This window comes from Parathielavia appendiculata (genome assembly GCF_033297405.1).
Source record: "Parathielavia appendiculata strain CBS 731.68 unplaced genomic scaffold N657scaffold_7, whole genome shotgun sequence".
Taxonomy (NCBI): domain Eukaryota; kingdom Fungi; phylum Ascomycota; class Sordariomycetes; order Sordariales; family Chaetomiaceae; genus Parathielavia; species Parathielavia appendiculata.
The window spans coordinates 843,209-862,751 of NW_026944226.1; the positions used below are offsets into that span (position 1 = coordinate 843,209).

General features: G+C 56.0%; 9 protein-coding genes and 1 non-coding gene across 10 annotated transcripts; 4 read left to right on the forward strand and 6 right to left on the reverse strand.

The window, feature by feature from the left end:
* Window positions 1–978: 978 nt before the first annotated feature.
* N657DRAFT_656547 (uncharacterized protein) lies at window positions 979–1,455 on the forward strand (the record flags this gene model as incomplete). The annotated part of the gene is made up of 1 exon (XM_062794712.1): window positions 979–1,455. The coding sequence occupies one exon, from the start codon at window positions 979–981 to the stop codon at window positions 1,453–1,455; it is 477 nt and encodes a 158-aa protein (XP_062647042.1).
* A 55-nt stretch (window positions 1,456–1,510) lies between these two features.
* Window positions 1,511–2,201, reverse strand: N657DRAFT_574420 (uncharacterized protein; the record flags this gene model as incomplete). The annotated part of the gene is made up of 2 exons (XM_062789028.1): window positions 1,511–2,022; window positions 2,081–2,201. The coding sequence occupies 2 exons, from the start codon at window positions 2,199–2,201 to the stop codon at window positions 1,511–1,513; spliced, it is 633 nt and encodes a 210-aa protein (XP_062647043.1).
* Window positions 2,202–2,705: 504 nt separating this feature from the next.
* On the forward strand, window positions 2,706–4,244 carry N657DRAFT_646023 (ferredoxin reductase-like protein). The gene is made up of 4 exons (XM_062793051.1): window positions 2,706–2,995; window positions 3,053–3,134; window positions 3,205–3,748; window positions 3,829–4,244. The coding sequence occupies exons 1-4, from the start codon at window positions 2,842–2,844 to the stop codon at window positions 3,976–3,978; spliced, it is 930 nt and encodes a 309-aa protein (XP_062647044.1). The 5' UTR covers window positions 2,706–2,841; the 3' UTR covers window positions 3,979–4,244.
* A 191-nt stretch (window positions 4,245–4,435) lies between these two features.
* Window positions 4,436–7,700, reverse strand: N657DRAFT_664318 (uncharacterized protein; the record flags this gene model as incomplete). The annotated part of the gene is made up of 7 exons (XM_062795231.1): window positions 7,176–7,700; window positions 6,996–7,118; window positions 6,676–6,937; window positions 6,404–6,620; window positions 6,039–6,353; window positions 5,228–5,986; window positions 4,436–4,981 (listed from the first exon to the last, which is right to left on the reverse strand). Exons 1-7 carry the CDS (start codon window positions 7,423–7,425, stop codon window positions 4,436–4,438), a joined length of 2,472 nt encoding a protein of 823 aa, XP_062647045.1. The 5' UTR covers window positions 7,426–7,700.
* A 205-nt stretch (window positions 7,701–7,905) lies between these two features.
* On the reverse strand, window positions 7,906–8,735 carry N657DRAFT_646025 (uncharacterized protein). The gene has a single exon (XM_062793052.1). The coding sequence runs from the start codon at window positions 8,478–8,480 to the stop codon at window positions 8,016–8,018; it is 465 nt and encodes a 154-aa protein (XP_062647046.1). The 5' UTR covers window positions 8,481–8,735; the 3' UTR covers window positions 7,906–8,015.
* A 1,303-nt stretch (window positions 8,736–10,038) lies between these two features.
* N657DRAFT_634448 (uncharacterized protein) lies at window positions 10,039–12,332 on the reverse strand (the record flags this gene model as incomplete). The annotated part of the gene is made up of 6 exons (XM_062791281.1): window positions 10,039–10,479; window positions 10,573–11,246; window positions 11,290–11,604; window positions 11,854–11,892; window positions 11,929–11,995; window positions 12,246–12,332. 6 exons carry the CDS (start codon window positions 12,330–12,332, stop codon window positions 10,039–10,041), a joined length of 1,623 nt encoding a protein of 540 aa, XP_062647047.1.
* Window positions 12,333–12,999: 667 nt separating this feature from the next.
* On the forward strand, window positions 13,000–13,071 carry N657DRAFT_t89. The gene has a single exon. It is a non-coding gene; the product is annotated as a tRNA-Glu (tRNA).
* A 176-nt stretch (window positions 13,072–13,247) lies between these two features.
* N657DRAFT_454870 (uncharacterized protein) lies at window positions 13,248–14,065 on the reverse strand. Its single transcript, XM_062787463.1, has one exon. The coding sequence runs from the start codon at window positions 13,938–13,940 to the stop codon at window positions 13,407–13,409; it is 534 nt and encodes a 177-aa protein (XP_062647048.1). The 5' UTR covers window positions 13,941–14,065; the 3' UTR covers window positions 13,248–13,406.
* N657DRAFT_454869 (uncharacterized protein) lies at window positions 14,066–15,230 on the reverse strand. Its single transcript, XM_062787462.1, has 2 exons — window positions 14,932–15,230; window positions 14,066–14,865 (listed from the first exon to the last, which is right to left on the reverse strand). The coding sequence occupies exons 1-2, from the start codon at window positions 15,025–15,027 to the stop codon at window positions 14,191–14,193; spliced, it is 771 nt and encodes a 256-aa protein (XP_062647049.1). The 5' UTR covers window positions 15,028–15,230; the 3' UTR covers window positions 14,066–14,190.
* Window positions 15,231–17,784: 2,554 nt separating this feature from the next.
* N657DRAFT_454914 (uncharacterized protein) lies at window positions 17,785–18,992 on the forward strand. The gene is made up of 3 exons (XM_062787464.1): window positions 17,785–18,145; window positions 18,308–18,568; window positions 18,876–18,992. Exons 1-2 carry the CDS (start codon window positions 17,899–17,901, stop codon window positions 18,544–18,546), a joined length of 486 nt encoding a protein of 161 aa, XP_062647050.1. The 5' UTR covers window positions 17,785–17,898; the 3' UTR covers window positions 18,547–18,568; window positions 18,876–18,992.
* The last annotated feature ends 551 nt before the right edge of the window (window positions 18,993–19,543 follow it).

Consider the following 19,543-nt stretch of genomic DNA (forward strand, 5'->3'; position numbering starts at 1 on the left):
TGACGGGAGCGGGAGGGAAGCAAACCTCTGGGTCGACTGTCTGGTGGGTGGACTGGGAACGGCCTGGCGAGGGGCCTTTGTCGGTTGACGCAGGAAGAAATGGTCGATGCAGCTGCTGAATTAAGAAACAGAACACACGGCACACAACGTCTATCGGATGCTGGCGATGGCTCGAGGGGCGGCACTGCTTAATCAGAGCGTATAATGTCCGGCAGTAGGCCAAGGGGGCCGGTTTAGCAACTGAACTCAAAAGCAGCGGATGCGAAAAACAAAGGCGGCGATGCGGGACCCGCAATGCTGAATGATTCAGGCTCTCCCAAGTCATGAAATCATAGCTTCCAAAGAGAAAAGGATGGAGGAAGCGACGTTCGAGAAGTGTTGGCAACCCAGCAACGCCAGCCCTGGGATTTCTGGCCAAGCGATGGGCCTGGTGTCTTGTCGTGGACTCGCTCGGGAAGCTGTCAAGGCGTCAACGGTGTTTGCTGCTCTTCCCTGGACTTGCAATGTTGTGGTGGGCGCGGCAACGGGCGCTTGATTGGCCACGCGCTTCTACGCCGGGGCGGTTGCAGCCTGCCGAGCAACACACAGCAGATCAAGGATGGGGCCGCTGTGCCACTGATTCCAGCCACATGGAAGGAACGTAACGGATTTTTGCGGAGGTCGGGTGCTCTCAGAATTGAGGTTCCGTCGGCGATTCAACAATTGATGTCTTGATTTCATGATAGGTAGAATATTCATCAATATAAAAATAGAAAGCACCCAAATCTTTTGAATAACCTAGATTAACGTCTGCCAGAGATGCGGGAAGCATAAGCAAATGCTCCAAATGGGTGACGAGACTTGAGATCCTTGCAATGTGGTGAGCTAGTGGGGCTCAAACAATTTCCATGTGGTCAAGCTTCCAAGCTCTGGCATCGTTCACAGGCAACAGCTTCCCCGAGCCGCCTCAGACAGCATCTCCAACACGCCCAGCACAGCATGGCCCAAAAAGCACGCAAAGACCGAGCCAAGTCCAATGCGGCGGCTCTCAACAACCTCCATCTCGGTTCTCTAGTCATCAATGGCCTCTTCCTGCTCCTGCACTTCGTCTTCAGGTCACGCTCTCTGCTGCTCTGGTTCATTCTCTCGCTCCCCAGCTTCGTCTGCCAATTTACGCTGGAAAAGACTGGACGCCCCAGATATGACGCCGAGACAAACGCGCTCAAGTCCTCGGGCGAGGACCTTGCCGCTCCCGGTCTGACCGAGTACTTGTTCGACGTCGTCTGGGTGACCTGGGCGGCAGCAATCCTTGTGGCACTCTTCGGCAACTGGGCATGGTTCTTATGGGCTGTTGTTCCCGCCTATGGCGCCTACAAGGCTTTCGGAATGATGGGCGCCGCAAAGCAGATGGCTCAGATGGGCGCCGCTGCAAATGCCGCTCCCGCCGGCAACCGCAAGCAGCGGCGGGCTGCCTAGGCCTACGATTGTCTATCTCAGAACGATGGGCTTCTGCCGAAGCTACACCCATCCCCTACGGCGACTTATGGCACTCGTGTTCCTTGGTCCACTCCTGCAGCACAGCAGGATCGACATCTCTCACCAGGACATGCACATGGTCAACCGTCCGCACGCTCTGGAGCGCCACCCAGTTCTTGAACCACATCACCTTGTCCTCGCCTCCCGGGCCGAGGCTGTCGACAAAATACCGCTTGATGAAGTCGGCCACCGTCCGCCTGCTCTCAGGCGTCATGTCGCCGACGGTGTTGTCTACCGGGATCGGGGTGCGCGACCACACGACGAGATGGGTGATGCCCGGTACAAATCCGTACGGCCAGTCATTGATCAGCACGCGGTAGTCGGACGGGTCCGCGAACGGAGTCTCGGAGACTGGCTTGAAGGGCGGCCGACCCCAGGCTTGGGGCAGACGGTGGGCAATTAGGTAGTCGGTTATGCTCCCGTACTTGGCCTTGGTTTGAGCAGTCCACTCCATGTACCGCCGCAGATCGGACGGCTTTCTTTTGAGGAGGAAGAGCCGGTTGGTCTCTGATCTGTTTGTCAGTACTGTACCTAGAACCAAGGTAGACTTAAGCGACGGCCGTACCAAGGAGTTCCCGTAGCCCGTCCCACGTGTGAGGTTCGAACTCCTCATCGGTTTGGGAAAGGACGTGCCGGTCCACATCAGTCAGAGGGAACGGCGCCTCTTCCTTGGTGTTCTCGCCCATTGGGAAGTCTTTACCCGGCCCCCCGGGACGTGAGTGGTGGGGTTGCGTTTGGGGTTTCTTTAAGGTCTCGCCGAAAACGTTACGGATAAACCACAGGCGATCCGTGGCACGAACGCAGGGTTCAAATCGGGACTTCGAGTACCCTGTCTCACCTGAGACCCCTGCTGGATGAGTTTGGAAATATAGCCTGGCCCTGCCAAATGCACGTGAATGGAAACTTGTCAGCAAGCGGCAGCAGAGTTTAACATTCAGGAAGGAGCGCAAGGGTCGCATTTCAGCCAGCGAAAGTGTGGCATTGCCAATGCCGTGCATCGGGGTACTCGGCTTTGGCTGGTCGTCAACGGCGAAGTGGTGCCAAAATGGAACTGTGCCAAACATGGATACAGGTAACCCCGGTCCTTGCCGGCAGATCCCGCCCCAATTGCAGCAGGATCGGCCCACAAGCTCCGAATTCTTAACCAGAGTACGGATCCGTACACCGTCATGAATACCCATCTCTTGATTCTCGACTCCTTTTCATTTTAAGTAGGCCACCCCCCGACCTCTTTGAGTCCGCTGCTTGCGTCTGATCGCTCGCCTGCCGCTAGCAACAAGTTCGCATACCACCAAGGGAAGCAGCAGGAGGAGAAACTAAGACACAATGGCCGAGTCGCTGCTTGCGCGCAAATACATCGACGGGATATACATCCCCGTCGGCTTGCTCGTCGTGGGCACAGCCTTAGTGAAGCGCGAGTGGACGGCCTACGCTCTGTTGCTTGGAATCGCGCTCGGTGCCATCAAGTTTTTCAATACCCGTACGCGCGAGCCCTTCGAGCACCTAGGAGCCCCAGTCCGCTGACCCCCCTTGACAGGCCCCCAGGCGGTCCTCAAGCCCGACGCCTTCCAGGAGTTTGAGCTCAAGGAAAAGACTATCATCTCGCACAATGTCGCCATGTAAGCCACCACTCCTCCCTCAATTCGTTCAGAAGCCTCTCTCTAACATACCATCCTCACCCAAAAAAAGCTACCGGTTCGCGCTCCCAACCCCGACATCCATCCTCGGCCTGCCGATCGGCCAGCACATCTCGATCGGCGCTCACCTCCCGCAACCAGACGGCAGCACCAAGGAGATCGTCCGCTCCTACACGCCCATCTCAGGCGACCATCAGCCGGGCTACTTCGACCTCCTTATCAAATCCTACCCGCAAGGCAACATCTCGCGGCACATGGCGTCGCTGGCCGTGGGGCAGACGATCCGCGTCAAGGGTCCGAAGGGCGCCTTCGTGTACACGCCCAACATGGTGCGCCACTTTGGCATGATCGCCGGCGGCACGGGCATCACGCCCATGCTGCAGGTGACCAAGGCCATCATCCGGGGCCGCAAGGCCGGCGACCGGACCGAGGTCGACCTCATCTTTGCCAACGTGACGGAGCAGGATATTCTCCTACGCGAGGACCTGGACCAGCTCGCGCGCGAGGACAAGGGGTTCCGGGTGCACTACGTGCTGGACAAGCCGCCGGCGGGCTGGGAGGGTGGTGTGGGGTATGTTACAGCGGAGATGATTCAGGTGAGTAGTCTTCCCATCCCCAGAAATGGCTGCTGGTTGTGTCTGTGTTGTGGGAATACTCGCTAATCGGCTTGTCATAGAAATGGTTGCCCAAGCCGGCCGATGATGTTAAGATCCTGCTGTGCGGTCCCCCGCCCATGATTAGCGGCCTGAAGAAGGCCACCGAGAGCCTTGGCTTCAAGAAGGCCCGGCCCGTTAGCAAGCTGGAGGACCAAGTCTTTGCCTTCTAAGCTGTGGGCGACGTACCGATTTGAAAAAGGGAATGGCGGGGGCACCAAGAGTTGAAATGGTGAGAAAATATGTTGTGCTGATGGACGAGCTTATGACTTACCATAACATTGGCAAAATATCAGGTAGATAAAAGCCTGTACTTGTATCGCGCGTCAAGGCGACGTGTTTTGCGAGTTTATATTCGCATTCTATTTAGATTGGGGATCTAATCATCTGATGAGGAGGGTTATGAGTCTAAGTAATACAACCCCATTCCCGCCGCCAGACCCAAGCCTTTATGCGTCCCGAACCCAATGCAATAAGCCGAATCCAAGGTATCTCGCGTCCCAAACCTTTTACCCCACGCTATTGTACAGCTTGCCATGATCATACATTCTAAAGTTCGGATGGAAAAATCTCCGTAACATAGACTTACAGCCGGCCATCTGTCGACTCGTACACTGGAAGGATCTGGGTTCAACCAGACCCTGCGCCTCCACCGGCATCATTCATTGTTGCCCACGGGTCAATGGTCTCCTGGGACGTGCCCGTGTCGCCACCGGACACGTCCAGCACCATGGCGTAAAGCGACTCGAGGTCTGTCGGGCCCCATTCCCCTAAATTCTCGAATATTCCAAAATCCCCGAGCTCTCCAGGACTGAGGTTGGTGTTGGTAGTATTGGTTGTGGGGGTTGTGTTCATGCCGAATGCCGCGGGGAGGCCGGAGGTTGACGGCCCGGCGGCCGGCACCTGGGGAAATGATGAGGGTCCTGCAGCTCCCGTTGAGCCGGGCGCAGAGAACCCGGAAAAGTTGGGCATAGCGTTCGAAGCTCCATTTTGCGCTCCCCGGTTGAAGATGGCCGGGGAACCAGTCCGGTGGGGCAGCGTCGTCGTCGTCACCGGGTTGGTCATGTATTTCGTCGTGTATGACCAACCAGAGCCGGTGTACTCGAATAGATCCGGTGCCGGATCCACAAAGGTCTGTCCTTGCCCGAAGGACCATGTAGAGGGACCAGCCGCATTCTCGTAGACACTTCCAGAAGGCATCACGGAGCCTGGCCTGAAAGAGGTTCGCATTCGCTTGGTGGCGGGGCCATCGGTGTCATCGGTGTGCTCGGTGTTCTCCGAATAGGGCCCGATAAAGGTCGCGAACGGCACAGAATGCGAGGAGTAAGACGATGGAATGATGCCTTGCGGTGCGCCAAGAGGCAAGCGGCCCGGTAGCGGCGGGGTGACCTTGATGTCGCGCGAGGACGGCGCTCGAGCAACTAGGGGAATGCCGTGACCGCACGCTGTAGTGCCGCTGGTGTTGGGATCGAAGTTGGGCGGCCTCTCCTCCACCGTGACAGAGATACCGTTGCGCTCGATATCAACCAGTATCTGATTGAGGTACGAGCGTGTGATTATGTGGTGATGTCCAACAATATTCATCCACTTGACGAGGAGTTCGAGATTGGCTCTGTTGAAGTCGTCCGGGTTTTCTTTGGCCTGCGCTGTGTACACTGTCGCGGCAAGATAGAGCGAGAGAGCCATAAGGGGACCCTTGTGTCCACTCTTGATGTGGCCAGTCGCTTTCATGATATCAACGATCTCCTGGGCAGCAGTCAACGCTCTGGTCCTGCTCGATTGCCGGATTCCCGCCAGCTTGAACTTGTCGGCCTTGTCTCGGGCGGCATGATGGAGGCAGATGACAGCGGCGTGCAGATTCAAATTCGTCTGCACAGCAACTGGGTCGCGCCTGTTGCTCCGGAGCCGGAAGCGCTCAGGCAGAAACATGAAGGTGCTGGACAGCATATTGTCAAGCTCCCTGTGACGCTTCCAGAAGGCCCCATTCTCTGGATCCTCTGGGTGGTCATCCGGCAGCGGTCTGTGAGCATGTTTCATCAGCCGGGCAAAGATGTGGCAGACGAGCACGTTGGCAGCAAAATTGGAATAGTTGGCGCCCCGAAATGCATCATGGAGTGTCGCTGACTTCTCTTCAACGCCGTTCTGGAATGCATCCTCCGACGCGGGTAAGTGTGTGGTAATCTGGCGATAGTCAGTGATGGTTTCGGAAAGCATCCCCGATATGCTGGCTTACTTGGTCCACATCGATGAGCGTCGGCCAACCGGCGCTGATGCTTGCGTAGCTGTCGATGCAGAAACCGCCCCAGAACAGCCGCCTGCGCTCCTCCAGCTCGGCCCAGTTTCGGGGCGGCGCGATCATGGGAGCCATGGGCACGTCCTCCTCCGGGAGAGTGCTGTCGAGCCGGTGAAGCCCCATCATGCCGGCCAGCCGGACACAGCGGGCAGAGCTCATAGATGCCCTGGTAAATAACAGGCATCGAGCTTCGTCGCTCGCCACAAGGGCCCAAGCTTGGGCGTGCCCAACGGTGATGAAGTGTTCTCCAGCCCCCTAGATCGGCGTTAGTCTGTATGTCTTGGGAGTGGCGGATTGTGGCCAACCTTCAGCTCGTCAGCCTCCAGATACTGGCGGGCACGACGGTATAGCGCATCATGGTAGCAGCCGTACTTTGGGTGTCCATTGGCAGCGGCTGTCCAGATGGCATACTGAAGGGACATGGGAGGGCGCATATGGGGCGGTGAGTGAAACGCCCGCAAGTAGTTGCCCGGGTTTATGATGGGCATAAAGAGTTGCTGCGCTTGAAAGAATACGGTGTGGCTACGCTGGCGTTGTCAGTGACAGGTCTCTCCAGGGGACGACCACCGACACATACAGCTCCTCGATCATCTCGAAGGGCGGCAGGCGCTCAAACCGGCCAAGCCCTAGCAACTCCCCAGGAGACTGAGCATGGTCCCCGCCCCGAGGGGTCTCTCTCGGTGACAGCGGGATCCAGGGCATCGCCCCCTCTCGGGGGCTGCCTTGGAGCCTGTCAGGCCGAGATCCTGGAGACGAGCCCTCCGTCCAGGCCCCATCGGACCGGCCAGACTGGCTCGCCCGTTGCTTGCCGACGGATTTGAGCAAGCCTTCCACTTGGGCTGGGTCTGCGTCAATACGTAGAAAACGGCAATAATACGAATGGTCACAAAGCCGTACCAAGCCTTTCTTCAAGCTCTCTGACGTTCCTCCGCTTGAACGCGGGTTTCCTCCGGGACTCGGGATAGACACATTCGGCATTGGATTTTGCACACCGGGCACAGACTGGTTTCTGGCGGTCGCCTGACAGTCACAGTAAGCAGCAGCGCTGGAGCTAGCCTCCTACGGAGCAAGTCTCACACTTGAGCTTCCGGGAGCGGCAGCTTACGCAGGCCAGCGGCTCGTGGGCCGGGGAAGAAGCGGCGGCAGCTGATGCTTCAGACGTGACATCTTCGGGGGAGGAAGGGGACATGCTGCGATGTTGCCAAGTCCGAGACGGATGCCGAGGGGCGGCGATGACAGAGAGTCGAAGGAGATCGGGGTCGTCAATGTGCGGCCCCGGACCCCGACCCATGTATAACTCGGTCGACGTTGGGCGTTGCCGCGCCATCCTCGTCACCGCCGAGACGACACATCTGCCTGAATGCCACTGAGAGCCAGGGCTGCGCCGCGTCCAGGCCGGATTCGGCCGGCCAGATTCTCGGGAAAGTTAGCCGGACGGTCTTTGCTCCGACATCCGAGTAAGATCGGGCGTTAAGCGAGTACTTGGGAATGGAGTTCGCACAGGGGCTCTATCAAGTCAAGAAACGTGACAACTGCTGCCTGAAAAATAAACGACAAAACCTCCGAGCTCGATCGCCAACGACGGTTTATTTCGGTCGATGAAGGTCGCTTGGAACGTGCGGGCCACGTGGTGCGCTTATTCATACCAAGTTCCATCTTATCAGTTGCACTGAAAGGAAGCGAATCTGGTGAGTCATTCCTGCCGAATCCAGCCAGCTGGAAATGGAACTGACGCAAATCGACCTCCGCTAAGTGCCCTTGCACTGCTGCGACTGTCTCTCCTCCCTGAAAGTCCCGTTGGCCAGTGACTCAGTCGGGCATGTTCGCTGAAAGAGTGGTCTCGTGAACAACAATTGACTTGCGTCAGCAGCAGACGTCTCCGCTTAATCCTCGCAGCAGAATGGTCGTTTTACGACATCAGAAGTGCCAATTCAAGCGCTCTGCCTGACTGGCTCGAAAAAGGGTTGAGATTGTTCTCAGCCCCCAGACTCGGGTTGGAATGGCGAAGGCTCCATGGACGGGCAGCTGTTTAGCAATTGAAGCGACAGCATCATATGAACTCAGATTGTTATCCAACCCAACTTTAACCTCCCTCCTCAAAGGCAGCCCAGCATGCCACGTCTCCTCATACCCTCTCCCCGTCCCATCCGCCCTGAAGTTCTCCCAACAGACCATATTTCTCGGCACCAGCTTGAACACGACTCCCTTCACATCCTCGTCACTACCACCTGAACCCCCATCCCCATCAAGGCACTCCACAAACACGCACCACCTCCCATCCGCTCTCCGTCTCAACTCAGGAAACTCGGTCCCTCCCTTTCCAGCTCCTCCTCCTCCCCGTCCCTGGAACTGGCATATGAGAGCGAGGGGGTAGGTGAACATGTTTACACTACTTCTCGACCCTCGGTGAAGGATTCTTGAGTGAAGTTGAAACTGAGTTTCATTCAAAAGTGGGCCAGAGGTCTCCGGGAGCCAAGCTTAAAGTTTAATGGGATCACGCCACCTTTTGTACCATGAGTAGTAAATGAGGAGCCAGGGCCGTCTGTGCATTACATTCTCGTTCCTAATCGACCCATCTGGCGGAGAGTTATTATATGCTGGGTGGACTCCGTAGTCCTGATCAAATGGTGGGCAAGTTAGAATGCGCCCCCTCGTCAGTCAATTAGAGACAAGGATGAATAACGTATATGATAAGCGAGCGACTCAGACAAGCGAGCGCCTTAAACGGGGTTTGGTGGCGCGCACAGAGAAAAATGTTAGTAACTTTGTTAGTGAGCATGGCGGTTCATATTGGTTTGTCGCGTGCGGGCCACCAAATTCTGTCAAGTGAGGTTCTCTCTTGTCTGAGGCGCTTGCTTATCATATACGTCAATGCTCGTATAATAGTCAAGATCAGGCGCTATTTGGTTTTTTTTATTTCATTCTTTTCTCATTAATTCGCTTTTCTTACTTCTATTATCTATTCACTTATTATATCAACGTTAACATCTTCGTTTATCATCTTTCTAGTTTATCTTGACATTTCTTCTCTCTTTCCTAACTTTTCTCCGTTGTTTTCTTTCACTTTCCTACAATTTTCTCTCTTGCTTTCCCTCACGTTACACTTCTTCTCTTGTTATTTTACTATAAATTTCTCCGTTTCTTCCCCTATTTCTCTTGTTTTCTTGCTTCCTTTCTCTTTTTAATGAGTATGTATCTTTTTTTTTTTGCTCTTGCGTTTTCTCGTTAACCTCCTCCGATCTCACATATTTTCTCTACTTCTGTTCTTTTAACTGAATTCTGTTGTTGTTTTGTTTCTTTGTCTCCTCTTGCAACAGTTTTACTGTTTCTCCTCGCTACTGGCATTTTTCATTCACTTTCTTCATGACGAAGGCAACGGAGATATAAGACCCAGCGCTCTTGATTCCACCAATTTGGATAAAAGCCAAATAAACGATAAGGTGTAACTCCCCGCCACCACGTCTCTCAATGTCAATAAACTCTCCGAAATCGCAACAAATCTCCTCCTCGCCAAACACCAACCCTCTCACAGAACCTCCATCTTATGCACCCCACCACACTCGCACCCCTCCCTCTCCGCCAAACGACCTCCATCCCCATCGTGACCTTGCCCTCAACCACCACCACCGCCGCCACCCCATTGCCTCGCTCTCCCCGGAACATACTTGTCACCGACCCCAGGGCCCAAACCAAATCATCCTCCTGAGACAGCCCACGAGCTCAACCAGCCCATCATCGCGCTGGAGCCCCCGCCCGAGACAGTGTGACGCGATCTGCTCGTTGGTCGTTGACGGGCAGGTCCAGATGCGGGAGTCCAGGGGGCCTAGGACTGAGAGAAGTTGGGGCAGTTGAGAGGGGGGAAGCCTTGAGAGGTGGGCTTCGATTATTCAGTCGAGTGCTGGGTGGCTTGCGCGTGCGGTTCTGTTTGTGTTGCTCTGGGTTAGTTGTGCCTGAGGTTGGGGCTGAAAAGAGGCGGACGTGTAGGCCGTGTCGGTGGTGAGGACGGGAGTTTCTGACCGTCGGGACAGAAGGGAACCTCCAATGTCTGCGTTGGCATTTGGGCTGGCACTGGAGCAGGGGCCTGGACCGGATAAGAAGTCGGTGCTGGAACGGGAGCCGGAGGCTCGGAAGATTGAGTTGGCGCCAGCATCGGAGTTAGGCTTGGAGTCGGTGTTGTAACTCTCCCCGCTGGGTTCACGTAAAAGTAAGGCGCCGATGAAGCGCTGCTGGTGCTGACAGGGTCCGGATAGCTCGTCATCCGCGAAGACCGGATGTAGCTGGGGACGCGGCGGCTGTAGACCTCCTCCTCGGGGTCCCAGTCGGGTTCGAAGGTCGGCATGTCAAGGCGCGCGGATACCGTGAGCCTGAGCGCTTGCAGGGGCTATGGGGCCAAGAACTCGTCTTACGGCCCCTGCCTGACTGCCCTTGTCCTCGAGTTTTGTGACACGTCGTCTGTGAGTGCTGTGCATCGAACCTCGGGAGTCTTGATCTGAGCCTCGAGTTCACTGCATTTCTGGGCAAGTTGACCTTGATCTTGCTTGCCGGCGCCGTGGCCGTGCCGCATGTCCTTCTGTTGCTTGATCAAATGCTCAGTTTCTTCTTCCAGCCTCTTACAACTGCCTTCGAGGTTGCAGCAGCGTGTTGCTAGCTCTTCGTAATCTTTCTTGAGCTTCTCGTAACCGGCTTTTCGTCCCCCGAGCTGCTCGTCATCCCTGGCGGCAGATATCCTGACCACAGAAGGTTCAGGCGAGCGATTATCGTCGCTTTCCTCGATCGTGTCCATGATGCTCGGCGGTGGGCCGATGCTTCCGCCGTTTCTTTGCCGCTTGATTTGGCCCTGGCGTCCTTCGTATCCTTGCCGGCACCCCTTCCCAAGCAGCTTCGTCTGCTCTGCGGCCAGAGTCTCAGTGACCGTGTCGGCAATTCTCGGCATGGTAGCGTGGGCCTTGTCCTTCCATCTTTTGGCGTCGTCACGGTCCTTATCGCTTGCCTCCCTCGTGGCACCATTAGTGGCCACGGCTTCTGCATCCGACGGCTCCAGTTCATCACTGCTTTCTTGCTGCTTACCCTCGAGCTTGCCTCTTTCCCCGACGGCGTTCAGTACCAGGTCGGTCAGATCGTCGTCAAAAGGGATGTGGTGAGAATAGCCTGGTTTCTCCATGTAATGTCGGCGCCACTCAGGATCGTTGACCCTGGCCCCTTTCCAAAACTTTGGGATCTTGGAACTGGATTGGCGTCAGGGCCTTCATGATGGCCTTTGGTACGCAGGCTTGGTTGCCCTCGATGAATTCGGTAGCTTTGATCTTGGACCGAGTGCCAATGTGAGGCATCTTGAACCCCTTCACGGCGTCTTCCCAGTTCTCGTGGCCGGACATCCACGTTTGGAAGAGCGTGCATGAGTCTTTGAGGTACTTCCAAGCAGCGTGATGGGAATTTTGCCGCTTGGAGCGCATAAGTTGGCCGTGCGACGACCTGCAGATCGAGCCACGGAGGAGGATCAAGAGATCTGTAGTGCTTTCCCATTTGATTAACGATGATCTCGACACAGGCGTGTGTGTCTCGAAGCTCGCGCAATCGCCGCTTTTTGGCTTCTCTCTCTGCCATCGGGCCGTTGGTTTCGTGTCCGTCTTGAAGCGTGAGCATGTCGAGCGACTCGTTTGATAACGACTCTCCCACCGCCGCCGCAATGTTGTATGGAGTTGGGCTCGAAGAACGGCAAGCACTGCCAGTAAGATGGTAAGTAGCTGCGGCGTACTCGGTGTGTTGAGGAAGAATTTCTCCAATGTCAATGAACCTAAAGAAAGTTTTCAGGTGTTTATAATCAGCATACGCTGATAGAGATTGAGGTTGAGTACTAGCAATTCACTTGGAGTTTGTGCGTGAAGTTCCGGAGCAGGCTGTTGCTCGCAAGTCAGAATATGATGAAACGCAGAGAACTCAAAATCGAGATAATGGTCATAGAAATGAGTTTAACAGAAGCAGCTGAAATGATTGAGTGTCTCGGTTCAACTACTCTGGCGTGTCGATGTAGAAAGTTGAAAGGCCAAAGCAGGCGGCTTGCCAAAAGAGGGAGTTGGGGTTAGGTGGAAAGAAGAATGGGTGAAGATGGAAAGCGAAGAGGTGAGCAGAAAAGTATGGCCAATGTACCTTGTTTGTCCGTGCCGAGCAGAAAGAATAGGGAGTGAAGATGTTTCCCAAGTAGACAACGGCGTAGGAGCCTTCTATCCTGCCCATCATGACACTGGCCTCGGAATTGCAAGCGACTGTTGGCCAAGATGCCCGTCCATATGTACCTCAAGCTTGCTTAAGTCCCAAGTATCTCCCAGAAAGAACCTAAACCGCCATGTTAGGTTGAATTTGTAGTGTTGTATTGAGGTTTAATCTCGTGTATCTTCGCAACTCAGGGCTGTGCAGCGGCAACGTTGGTTGTAAAGTCAGTGACGGTGTTGATAAATGTAAACGCAGGGGTGGCCGTGAGCCCACACACAAGAACATCTTTCGATTTGTTGACGGTCTTTATACCTTGCAGTCGCACTCATAAGTCGAGCCACGGCCCCATGCAGTGTGTAGGCATTCTGCCACCCGCCATGGCAGCGGCAACCGGAGTCTGACATAATCCTAACCCGCATCAAGAGCACTCTGGAGAGGGCTTCCGAATGATTCCTGGACTCTTTCGTGGAGATCTCAAGAGGATTGCCTGCTCGATTGACTCGGATCCAAGTCCTGCTAAGCGCTACAGAGCAAAGCGGAAGCCGTTGCCCTCAATTGTCCTGACCCCTGGGTTAGGTTGGTGCTGCATCGACAATGGATTGCGGTTGTGGTTCCACTCGACCAAGCGACGGACGCCAAGCCACAAAATAAAATACTTAGGTTACATTTGTTACGCTAGACTCCAATAAAATCCGATATAGTGTAACGGTTAACATATCGCGTTTTCACCGCGAAGCTCGGGGTTCGATTCCCCGTATCGGAGTTGTATCTCCACAATAACCGCAGCCAGACCACTGGGTGTTTGTGATATTTTTGGCCATGTGTCCAATGCCTTTTTGGTGTTGGACTTTTCTAGGGCCAATCCGTTCAATTGGGAAGGCACGACCAGCGCCCCTGCCTTCCACATGAGCGGCAGCCAACCCCAACGCTTCTCTCCTGCCTGACGTCTGGCATCAATTTGAACCGCGAACGAGGTGTTGCCCCAAGTTTTGACCATGTTGAACACCAGCTTGCCGTCCACACCATGCTCTGTTCATTGACAAGAGCACGCTGCTGTTTCGTTGCGGTGCAAACTGCCCCGGACAATGATGTCTATCATTACATTACACTACAGCATGGTTCGTAACGCCGTCCCGTCGTACTTGTACCATCCTGTACTCTGGAGCCGCCCATCTTAGCGTCGCTCTCGCCAGCCATACTCGTACAGAGGCCCAAAGAGAGAGAAAAAAAAAAAAGGGCCCCACGCAAACGCCTCACCCAGTTTGCCGGGCCTGAGCCAACCCTCTCTTCTTTCCGGGGCCAGCCAACTCCCAGAGAAAGAAAAAGGCCACACAAGTAAGAACACAAAAAATACATACATAGAAAGGGCAAATCGCTCACCAAAGTCAACTCACTTCTCCCCGCCACCTTCCCCCTTCCCCCCTTCCGCGGCCCCACCAAGCCCATGCCCATGCGAGCCCTTCTTGCTCTCATGCTCCTGCCACTCCCGCCTCGCCTTTTGCTCCTGGAGCGCGGCGGCCTGCACCCGCGCATCGACCAGCGCCACGTGGGCCTCGGCCGCCAGGCGCGCCTGCTCGTCCCCGCGCCCCGCCGCCGCCGCCGCCGCGGCGTCCCGCGCCCGGTGCAGCGCATCGCGGTACTCGGCCTGGGCGTCGCGCAGCCGCGCCGAGTAGATCTCGAACTTGCGCTTGTGCCACCCGCGCCGGCGGTAGTTGATGAGCCAGTCTTCGATTTGTTCTGGGAGCCGGTGGGGTAGGTGGGTTAGTTAGGTACTGGCACAGCTACTGGGACAGCCATTGGAAAGGATTGGGGTTGATGGGGGGTGGGTGCTCTTTGCTTTGGATTGGCCAAGAGGGGGACCTTGACAGAACAGCAGAGGATATTAAGGAAGGTAGAACTCACTCCTAGTTTTCCCCGTCTTCTTTGCAGTCTCTGCCACCTCTTTTGGGTCAAAGTGCGGATTGTCAATCCTCGTTTCCACCCACTTCTTGAGGGCCTCGGTGGTGTCCGCCGAGAAATTGCGCCGCTTCCGCCGCTCTTCCGGCTCTCCGTCCGACATCGCCGCTCCACGCTTGACGGATTTGGGGTCGCCGTCGGACGCTCCGCCGTGCTGTCCGTCGGCTGGCCCGTAGGCGCCGACCGAGGCGAAGGCGTGGGCGCCAACAGGGGGCCGGTAGATGCCGTGGTGGTGGCCGACGTACCCGTGCGACCCTTGGCTGTACCGCCGCTGGCTGCGGTAGGGGTCCGCCTCATCGTAGTCGGGCGCCCAGCTGCCCGGAGGCGGCACGGCGCTGGGCGGGCGTGCGGGCGACACCGTTGTCGGGAGCCGCCGAGGGACATTGTGCCCTGGATCAGGCTGCCATGCCACAGCATGCCCCCTCTCCTCGTCGGCTGACGGACCAGCGAGGGGCTGGTGAACCAACGAATGTGTGTACCGATACGGAGGCGTCGCGCCCGCGCCTGGTGAACATGGCCCTGGACTTGTTGGCCAGGACGGGGTTCGGGCGGGGCCAGTCCATGGTGGCCTAGGCAGGACCTCGTCAATCTCTGGCACCATCTGCCAAGAGCGTCAGTCGGACACGCAAAAGTGCTGGCGTGAGCGGCGTGGGATAGTGTGCCGTACCTCTCTAATCCCCGGCAGGGAACACCTCTCGCCGTTTGGCTGGCTAAAGCCAGCGCGGTACCCGTCGCGGTGGTACGTGTTGTGGAAACCGGCCATTGCGGTTGAGAGCTATGATAGGGGCCAAGTACCTCTCACAGAGCTGGGTTGGGATGCTCACGACAGGCGGCAAAGAACCTGTTGAGACGACTCAGACGGGTCGATGAGCGTCCTGGACACAAGCAAATTGTGCCGGTGAGTTGAATTCGGTGAAGATGTCGACAACAGCCAGAGGCTCAGCCCGACTCCTGACCGTCCGAGTCTGAAACTTTGAGGCTGTCGTGCATAAGGCAACGGTGCAGTGTCAATAAGGCCTGAAGACGGCGTGTCACAACGCCTCGCAAAAACTACCTGATCCTTGGCGAGTGAAGAAGGCTCGATGCGAGCACAGAAAGCATTGCCGGAGCTCTGGCGTAAACACGCGCTTGGCCACTCCGGAGGCGGAGGGAATATGGATGAGTGTGTAAATGAGATATCAGGGAATTATGGGGCTTAGAGAGCATCTCGCGCGGATGCTCGAGCAAGAGATTTTATCATACATGGTCGTCTGCAGATGGCCAGTCAGCCATGACAGGACCTATTCCCAGCCAGGGTGGGCATGCGAGCGAAGCCAGGGCCGACGGCACGGATGTCATCTACGGCTGCCGCAAACTGCTGTGGGTGGCCGGGAATGCTGCAGCGTCCCTCCTCCGTACCTACGCCCAATCCAGACATCTCGCGGCGTTGCAAGGAGCACGCCTCAGACAGGGATCCAGCTCATGGCGAGCGACAGGGCCTTTCGGCTGTGGACCCGAGAAATGCAGGAGCGCGCGGAACGGCCAAGATCAAATGTATCGTACGGATCCGTACCCCATTCCTCTTACGGTAATTGAATACAGCTGGATGAAGTATCGTAGTATCCGTAGAATGGTGCCAATTGGAGCGGCTCTAAGACATTCTACCAACATGGACTGTTACACCTGGTAATTGCTGATGTCTTCGAGTATACATTTGAGTGTCCTACGCCAATGAGGACATGTCATTGCGAAAAGCATTCGCTTGTTGCATAACTTACCGTCTCCATCCGAAATCCTCCCTTGACCTCCATCGCCAGTGAATTCTAGATACTACCGATTCTGGCCCGATATCTCCGGGTTCCTTCATAAACCTCCGCACGTGGAGAGCGGAAACGTCAGGGTCCTCCAATTCCGCGGAGTTGAGACCATTTGGACGATGTTTGAACTCCGTTGAGCTTCGAGTCTGCGCATCCCAGTGCTGTGATTTCCTCTCTTGTGTACAATCACAAGGACGGATACGGAAGCACAGGTACATTACTGAGAAGCAGACGTTGAAGGGACAGCCACTGACGTCATATCACGAAACAATATGATGGGATTTTGAACTTGTCGCATGCGATGCCGAACGTTGGGCGGCGGGCTGGTCGATAAAAAGATAGGAAAGGATATAACGAAAAGGCTGCCGTATTCTGATCTTAAACGTGGTTTGGTGGCTTGTAACGTCACGTGTGACGGCTGACATGTGCCTGCGGCCTGCCTGGACTGCTTTCGATTCGGCTGATCTGACGACGGGAAGAAGCATCAATTTCTCGTATCGTGGCGCTCCCTCTGATCTCTACACCGTTCCGCTGCCGCCGTCAAGCCGCCTCTGCTGAATCGCCCAATTTCGACGAAAACGGAGGCTGTGTCGCTCATATCAGAACAGCAAGGGGATGCCCGGGAACAAAGGGAGGAGTGGTGTCGAGCTAGCTTCCCTTCAGCGGCGGCGACTGGCATGGCATGCCTTCGGCCACCTGCAACGATCCGCTAGGCAGAAGCCTTCATTCACCCGTCACTGGCGGCGCATCGACGGCGCCAGTATTTGGTAGAGCAGCAACCGGGCATCGTCAGGGAATTCATTGCTTGTTCACAATCGAGACCTTGACGCGACACAAGGCGCTGTTCTGCCCTATGATGTTTAATTATTCATTCGGATTCCAAAGTTCCCAACTCCAACTCCCAGGTGCTCGCTCTTCTCTCACGTCTTACAGATTCGGCGGTGAAAAAAAGGTCTGTTTTGGTCATACCACAGCCGGGGCCAACCAGTTTCTGCTCCGGCATCCCGGACATTCCAGCATGGTGCCTGTGGTACCCGGATTGCTGCACAGCGCCGAGGCCGTGGGAGCGGAAACACACTTCGAATCGAAAAGCCATCGAGGCTGGCCCTTTTCGTGAAGATGGTCGCTCACGGCCATGCCTGACTTCGGCTTGGCTGGTCCATTAAGACAACTGTTCCCTTTATGTGCAGCCAGCGAGGCGTCAGTTCTCCGATTGCGCATCAAGGCTGTCGTTCGGTTTTCGCCCAGCGCCAAAGGTTATGCTGTGCCGGGCCAGATCTCCCGGAGCAGCGGCCAAGTCGGTTACACGCAGATCCCCCCTTCCACAGCACGGTGCGTCACACAAATCGGGTCGGGTTGCTGCTGCGGTTGTAAATCAAAACAGCTTCTTGGCCTGTCAAGATCCCTGTGCGCCCGAAGATCTCGCATCCAAGACACCACTAGGCCGAAAACACAGAAACATACAGCCAGTTGCGCGACTCGAGACAGTTTTGACAGGCTGCCATGTGTTGTGTAACATGGCACACCTTACGTAGCAGACCGAGTTCTGCCCGGAGAAAGCCCCAGCAGCTTCCTCTTGTGGCGCTGAATCTGTCAACCTGTCAGCCATGTGCTACGCATATCTGAACGCGGGATACACAAGCAGCGCTGCCTGAACTCAGCCTGCCTGGATTTGGGGTTTCGTGTCGAAGAGCTGAGACGCAAATTGATTGGCATCTGTGCGAGATGATGGGCTTGACATGACCGTCCCGGCAATGGCAAGGCCACACAAGCGTTGGACCCAACACCCGGGATGACATGGAAAGCAAGGGTGCTCGGTGCAACTGTAACACCCCAACATGTCCAGGGTTCTCACATTTCAGCTTTCTTCTGTGATCGGGCGTTTAACGACGGGGACATCACCACAACCAACTCAGCACCCGATGGGTGTTTCCTCCTTCGGTGACTTACATATTCGTCGGCATGCAACGGGGCGCCCATCTGCTGCCGGTAGCCCTTTCTCGAGCTGTTGCTACCCACCACGCCCGCTTCACATCCCGGGCAGGCCAGGTCCTAAATGTCCGACAGGTCCCCTTCACCAGCGAGGTAGGTTTGATTTCGGTCTCGAAGCGGGAACAACTGTTTTCAGGAGTGTGGATGAGGTTGTTCCGGCCCTTGTTGGTGCGTCAGTCGCCATGCAACGAACCCCTATTCCCCGAAGGACAAGAGAACCCCCACGGATCGTTCACTGAGTCGCTCATGTCAAAGGAGCTTCCCCACGGAAAATGGAGCCCGAGAGCGGGAGCTATGCGAGACAGTTTCTGAAACGGGCAAAGTATGCTGCGAGTGTCCAGGGGGACAGGGGATATTTGGGGCAACATTTCGCCGCGCCAAACCTCGAATTCTGTAGAGATCGCGATGCAGACTGGGTCACTGGGACGGTCTGGTGGCCGAGCTCATCAGACAGCCCAGAGTCCCCGCCTTGTCACACTACGCGGCACTCCTAACAACGCTCAATCAACAAGCAAGGTTGGCATCGCACCCGCACAATACGGAATACGGAAGCCGGGAACGAAGAAGAAAGGAGTTTGACAGTCGGTTTCACGGGCAGGGCTGCCGTCCCACGCGAGCCGCAAGCACGGAGCAGCTCGCCAGATGGGGCACGCTGCGCCGGCGACCGACAGCAACACCTCCCCCCCATCACCGAGTCGAGGGCGGCTGCTGATAGGCCGAACCCGTCACGGCGCAATGGATCGGCGCTGTTTGTCTGTCGGGTTACGCGACCGACCGACAGTCCAGACAACTTCGCTTCCCGGTGCTGATGAGCCGTGTGTAGTTGACAGGTTCCCGGCCTGGCTTGGAGACTCATTACAGCATTCAAGCTCAGATATCGTGGTCGTAAGGCGGGGTGGGCATCAATATCACATCCTGGCGGCACTTGTTTTCCTAGAGAGGACCTATACCGGTCTGATACGAGCGAGCATAGCATGTATATGAAATCGGTCCGGTATTACGTGAGTACAGCCAGTTTATGACCCGCATGGCGGGCCTTCATCAGCAATAATACGTCCTTGAACCTGTTACAACTTACATGCACAGTACAAGGTGTCCGTATAATGCGTTGATAACAGCCGTGGTTACCCGGGTTGCCGGCAAGCGCACGTGTGCGTCCCTGGGGCTCAGAAATCTGGCGAACGACCGGGTGGAAGATGCGGGACGACTTCCGTTGCAGTGGCACAAGTGGCCTGATTTCGCTTGTCAACCCTGTTCTTCCGTGAATCCCGTCTGACCAGGGCTGATGAGGGAGTGAGGTATCAGAGATCCCATGTGGGGGCACGATGGCGAGGGAGAAGAACCCTTGTCGATGAGGAGCGATGCCAAGAGGACCATGTCACATTTTGAAACGGTTCAAGGCTAAAGTCGCCGACAGCTTGTTGCTGCTGTGTACCGATGTCGAGGTCCTGGCCACCCAGCAAACGCACTTACATGTACGAAGTACTCGTG

Coding starts and splice junctions, on each gene's coding strand:
- N657DRAFT_454914 (XM_062787464.1), top strand. CDS start 17,899: ATGTCCAGGGTTCTCACATTTCAGCTTTCTTCTGTGATCGGGCGTTTA. Junction 18,146..18,307: donor AGGTCCCCTTCACCAGCGAG/GTAGGTTTGATT, acceptor CTCATGTCAAAG/GAGCTTCCCCACGGAAAATG.
- N657DRAFT_454870 (XM_062787463.1), bottom strand. CDS start 13,940: ATGCGCTGCACCGGGCGCGGGACGCCGCGGCGGCGGCGGCGGCGGGGC.
- N657DRAFT_646025 (XM_062793052.1), bottom strand. CDS start 8,480: ATGTTCACCTACCCCCTCGCTCTCATATGCCAGTTCCAGGGACGGGGA.
- N657DRAFT_454869 (XM_062787462.1), bottom strand. CDS start 15,027: ATGGCCGGTTTCCACAACACGTACCACCGCGACGGGTACCGCGCTGGC. Junction 14,866..14,931: donor CCCTGCCGGGGATTAGAGAG/GTACGGCACACT, acceptor CGCTCTTGGCAG/ATGGTGCCAGAGATTGACGA.
- N657DRAFT_646023 (XM_062793051.1), top strand. CDS start 2,842: ATGGCCGAGTCGCTGCTTGCGCGCAAATACATCGACGGGATATACATC. Junction 2,996..3,052: donor CATCAAGTTTTTCAATACCC/GTACGCGCGAGC, acceptor CCCCCTTGACAG/GCCCCCAGGCGGTCCTCAAG. Junction 3,135..3,204: donor ATCTCGCACAATGTCGCCAT/GTAAGCCACCAC, acceptor ACCCAAAAAAAG/CTACCGGTTCGCGCTCCCAA.